The sequence below is a fragment of the Anguilla anguilla genome, chromosome 14 (genome assembly GCF_013347855.1).
Source record: "Anguilla anguilla isolate fAngAng1 chromosome 14, fAngAng1.pri, whole genome shotgun sequence".
NCBI classification, from domain to species: domain Eukaryota; kingdom Metazoa; phylum Chordata; class Actinopteri; order Anguilliformes; family Anguillidae; genus Anguilla; species Anguilla anguilla.
The window spans coordinates 30,248,082-30,253,788 of record NC_049214.1 but is presented as its reverse complement, the minus strand read 5'-3'; the positions used below and the strand labels follow the sequence as shown (position 1 = coordinate 30,253,788).

The 5,707-nt window shown below is 47.6% G+C and overlaps 1 protein-coding gene across 3 annotated transcripts in view; it reads left to right on the top strand.

Moving 5' to 3' along the window:
* Positions 1-4,654, top strand: part of LOC118212447 (LIM/homeobox protein LMX-1.2-like) — a 68,564-nt gene extending 63,910 nt beyond the window's left edge. For all 3 annotated transcript variants that reach the window (XM_035390313.1, XM_035390314.1, XM_035390311.1), the window contains 2 exons: positions 830-988; positions 3,070-4,654. In XM_035390313.1, the coding sequence (XP_035246204.1) occupies positions 830-988; positions 3,070-3,227 (317 nt within the window). In that variant the 3' untranslated portion in view covers positions 3,228-4,654. The remainder of the gene's footprint in view (positions 1-829; positions 989-3,069) is intronic.
* Positions 4,655-5,707: the final 1,053 nt, after the last annotated feature.

Here is a 5,707-nt window from a genome sequence, read left to right as displayed (position 1 = left end):
GCCGCCGGGGGAGGGGGGGGGGGGGGGGGGGGGGGGGGTTGGGGGGGGGAATGGAAAAACAGAGGGGAGGGGCTGCTGGGTGGGGGATTTACGATGTGGGGCAGACTGAAACGGTGGCCTCTTCCTCCTTCCTTCCCTCCTTCCCTCCATCCCTTCATCCAAATCACCTGTGCCTCCCCAAGCAGCCTGTGCCCTTATGTCAGCCTGGAGCTTGTGGTACACACACACACACACACACACACACACACACTGACACTGACACACTTGCACACAAATAGGCACACACACATACACACATGCGTAAACGCAAGTACACGCACATGCACGTAAACAGACACAGTGTTGTGTATGCACACATACACACAGATACCATGCATCCATCCACTAGGTTCAGCGATTAGTAGCTGTTACAGCGCTGCTTGAAGCGTGAGTTTGTGGTTACCAGGTATGCAGTACTATTGGCTGCGGTGGGGTGGCAGTGTGAGTGCAGGTTAACAGTCAGTGACCCGCATACCTGGCAACCCCCAGCTCACACTTGTAGTTCCGTCACTTCACTTAGCAAAGCTAACATTAAGGTCTATGTAATGACTGCTCCGGTGCTATCATTCATGGCACTGATGACATGGCCTCATCTCTGGTCTTTGCCACTTGTATGTTCTTCCATGAGCTGACCTGAGTAAATGCCTAAGCGTGAATGCAAATGTTCAAATAAAGAGAAGGTCCAGTGGTACTCCTGCCCTCCTCCCCCCATATGGGCCCTGGACGACTGAAAGTTCTGAGAGACACTCCCCTTCTTTTGTGACATCACTGATGGAACTCTGTCTTGCAGAGGTGATATCCAATAGGATGGAGGGGATGATGAACTCCTACACCTCACTGGGGCCTCCCCAGCAACTGGTTGCCATGGAGCAGAATGGCTACAGCACCGACCCCTTCCAGCAAGGCCTCACCCCCCCACAGATGCCTGGAGACCACATGAACCCGTACGGTAAGTACTGAACACCGAATACCGAGCACCCAACATCAAGTACTGAACACTGAGCAATGTTGAACACTAGACATTCATCACTGAGCACTGAGAGCTTAACGCTGAACATTGACTACTTAACACCGGTCATTGAACACAAAATGCCAAACTCTGAACACTAAATACTTAACTAGCTGAGTGCTGAACACTGAGTGCTAACGGACTCTTCCTCCACACCTTCGTACACACACACACTCATGCACACACTGAGAGACACGTACACACACACACTCATGCACACACTGAGAGACACATACTCTATATATACACACAGGCACACACGCTGCTACTCACAGTATTCATTTACACAAACATGTACACACACGGACAGTACACATTCGTACACGCTAATACACTCAAGCAGTCTTTACACATACACACACACACAAATAGGCACACACATATACACACTCATGCTCACAGTAGTCACACACACACACACAAGCACGCACACACGCAAGTACACACACACAATATTTTTCCGCATAATGAGTTCAGTATGCGTTATTTTGGAAGTCCCCCCCCCCATGCTTGCTGTCTGGTTCCCACCTGTGTGTGAGGTTTGCTGGCACACCCCATGATCCTTTGCACCCGTTACGGTTCCTTACCCCGCACAGAATGTTGGGAAGCTCTTCGGAAACTGCGGTTGAAGCAAGAGCTGAATTAATCTCCACAGGGACCACAGAAACCCAAATGTTCCATTGGACACAGGAAGAGAGAGGAGGAAGTGTAGGCAAAGTCACATGAACTTTCTGATGCCTGTACTTACAGCACATGGAGCTCTATGCTACACACTGTATTAAGAGTGTAGTATGGTGGTCAGGGAACTGGGCTTGTTACTTAAAGCAAAATTAAAAGGCATTTTGATTAATCATTTTAATCATTTTATAGTTTGTAATAATTCCAATTCTTTACATCTTAGGTGCCTATGTAAGAGTGGATGCTGGGTAATTAGTAATGCTGCTGTGTTCTGTTCAAATGGCTCTTGTGATTTGTGGGGTTTAGCTCTGGATTGTTCTGAACCCCCCCCCCCCCCCCCCCCCAGACGCCCTTCTGTGTAAACCGGGGGAGTGAGCGGGGGCACTAGAATCTGTCCTCGGGGGGTGGGAACCGGCTGACATCGGCCGACGTTTCAGTGAAAGATGTCGTTTTTTAAAATTACTATTTTAACCTCCCGTTGTTAACTGTTCCTTTTCTCTCCTCCGTTTCCCACTTTTTTTATTGGCCACCAGGAAGCGACCAATAAAGGCCGACTGGCCGATTAAAAATGCATGTGCCATCAAGCTGTCGCTTACCTGATGTAACGGTGTCATTTAGAGCCGGAGAGCCCCCGATATCGCCCCCGGCGCTGGCGAGGAGGCTCCGACCCACGGCCATTAAGCCCTCTGAGCACGTCTTCACCGAGACCAGACGGCCCGCCGGGGCCTGGCTTACCCACAATGCACCGCTCGCCATTCCTGCGCAAAGCGTTTATTGACACGTTGATTTATGACGGAGTGCGGTATAATTTCGTTTTTATTTTGACGTTTTTTTTTTTTTTTTAAACACAAATGCACGACATTTGAAAGGATCTGTGTTCTTGGGAAAGTGTGTTAAGTGTTTTTAGTTTTTATGATGATTCTTAATATGAGTTGGCTGTTACCACAGTGTATCATTGGTTTATTATGTGTGTGTGTGTGTATGTGTATGGCAGTGTCAGTGTGTGGAGTTATTTCATTACATTACATTACGTTAGACATTTAGCAGAGCGACTTACACAACTTTTTACATAGCATTCACATTGCATCCATTTATACAGCTGGATATATACTGAAGCAATGCAGGTTAAGTACCTTGCTCAAGGGTACAACGGCAGTGCCCTACCTGGAAATCGAACCTGTGACCTATAGGGTACAAGCCCAGTTCCTTACCAATTATACCACAGTGCCGCCCTATACTACCCTGCCGCCCAATTTCATATAACCCATTCGGTTTTTGTGTTTTTTGTTGGAATCCTGCCTGTCTCTTAACCACCTTGCAATTGCATGTCTTCTTCCCTGTAGGAAGTGACCCAATTTTCCATGACATCGACAGCGACACGTCACTGACCAGCCTCAGCGACTGCTTCATGACGTCATCCGAAGTGGGCTCCCTGCAAGCACGGGTGGGAAACCCCATCGACCGCCTCTACTCCATGCAGAGTTCTTACTTCGCCTCCTGAAAACTGCTCCTAGCAGCTGCGCAGTCAGACCCGAAGGCCAACACGGGCAGCTGCGCAGTCAATCCTCAAAGCCAACAAGGGCAGCTGCGCAGTCAATCCTCAAAGCCAACACGGGCAGCTGCGCAGTCAATCCTAAAAGCCAACACGGGCAGCTGCGCAGTCAATCCTCAAAGCCAACACGGGCAGCTGCGCAGTCAATCCTCAAAGCCAACACGGGCAGCTGTGCAGTCAATCCTCAAAGCCAACACGGACAGCTGCGCAGTCGTTCCTGAAAACAAACACAGTCGGCTACGCAGTCATTCCGGAAACGCGATCCTGACGCCTGCGCAGCCGGGCCTGAAAACTGACCCCGCTAGCTACGCAGTCAGTCTCGAAAACCAGCGCAGTTAACCGAAGACGTGTTATGCCGCAACAAAAGAAACATTGGGGGAGAGATGAAAGTTTTCGGACTAAATCTCGAAATGCCAACGATAACCTCTGCCACTGCCTTCCAGCTGAACGCTGAGGCAAGCAAACAGCCTGAAGATGAACTGAGTCACTTTTCTCTGTGGTGTGGGAACGCCAGCACACAGAACACTGAGTGCTTTTTTATAGGTGTTATAATGCTGAGAAGTTTTCATGACTTTCTGTAAAGCATAACTCCCTCCCGTTCTCACTGACGTAAAGCAAACTGTACACATGCGTCTCATTTAGGTCACGGATGTCAGCCAGCTGAGATATGACTGCTGAAGATGAGGGTGCAGTTTGAGAGAACTTCATGTCCCATAATGCATGAGTCCATCATTATGTACCTTGTGATTATAGCAGTGGGGGAGGGGGAAGGGGAAGGGAGGGATCTTCCAAAAAAAAAAAACTTGATGTTCAAATGTACAAATGTGGTGTTTTGGAATTAGAATTCACATTATTTCATACTCTGTTCAGCGTAAACCTTTAATTTAATTTTAGTCCATTTAGTTGTAGCCCTCCTGGTCTATGTGAAGACTCTGAGGTGGAAATAGAGAATGAGAAAAAGACTTTGCTCAGAAAGACATGTTGTTTCTGTTAAGTGTATATAAGTGGAAACATGTCCAAAGATAAGCAGTTGTGCATGTCAAAATGGACAACATCCTATTTATTTAAATACAGTTCGATGTGCCCCCAACGGTACTTACAAAACACATAAGCTTTATTTAAAAAAGAAAAATAAATAAAAATCCCAATGTAAAATAGTACAGTAAGCATATTTTATTTCACCTCTTTGCCATTTAATTTTGAAATTTAAGCTCGTATTTTTTGGCTATTGTTTAAACGTAGGCTGGTAATCGGCGACACTGTGCTATTTATTTGTTACAAGCTCACTGCGACCTTGTTAATGAAGCATTTTTAATGCGGACATTTGCTAATTTACCAAAGTTTGTTGGTACTACAAATAAACTCTGAGAAAATTCCTCTCTTTGTCCCTTTATTGTACTCTTTGAGCCCAACACAGTTGTATTTACTTTTGCTCTTGGAAAGGGTGAAGGGGGGCTCATTTCTTCTGTTTTCACCTGAGAATCATCAACCAGTTGAGACCCAATAAATCAGGTGAGGTGAGTTGTGTAATTAGACACTTTAATTGGTCAGTCAAGTGCTGAACAATGAAAACCTGTGCACTATTGGCTCTCCAAAGCAAGAGTGAAATTCCATTGGTCTAAACTGGAAAGAGACATATTGTTTCCTACTCCATGCACCTAATTATAATTTTGTCAGTTAGATTGGCACAGGCAGACTGCAGGTGTTCAGTCAGCCAGAGGAATCTCACTTACAGAGTGAGCCACAGGCAGCCTCACTGGCAGGAACCCTCTCTGCCTGCTCCACACTAGGGCTAACTGCACACTGGGAGCCCTAGTTGCTTTTCTTTTGAATGCCCGTTCCTGTTCAGAAACCAAGCTTTTTGTCACAGACTCTGCAGATTCAGAGAAGCATGCGCTCTCTCTTCTGAAACGCGTGATATCAACCACAGCTTCCTTCCACTCTGCAGCCCACCAGCTGAGCTGAGCTGAGCGCAGACCTTGAGCACCAGGAGAACAGATTCAGTCTGAAATCCTCCCTCCCTGGGTGAAGTTACAAGGCGGTCAGGGCCAGTCCAGGTTCCAGTAATGAGATGCATTTGCAGAAGGCAGCCAGTGTGTAATATGGCTGCATCTCTCTCTCTGCTTGGCCAATACAGAGGGGGGTGGCAGGCCGAGTGGTGAAATGAGAATACAGGCTCTGGTCAGGCTTCTGCCACGAACCTCAACCGCTAACGATCGGACTGCGAGGGGTCAGAGGTCACGACAGACTTTTATTAAACTGGCTGTGCTGGGATCGCCTCGGGGAGCTGTAAACCAGCGGAGGACAGGACCGTGTGAGGGACCCAGAGCTGTCTCCAGCGCTGTGTGACAGGTGGGTAGACGGCAGCGTGTCTGTCCGGAATGATCCGGAATGATTCAGCTACGAGGATGTCCAAGACAGTGAAATTA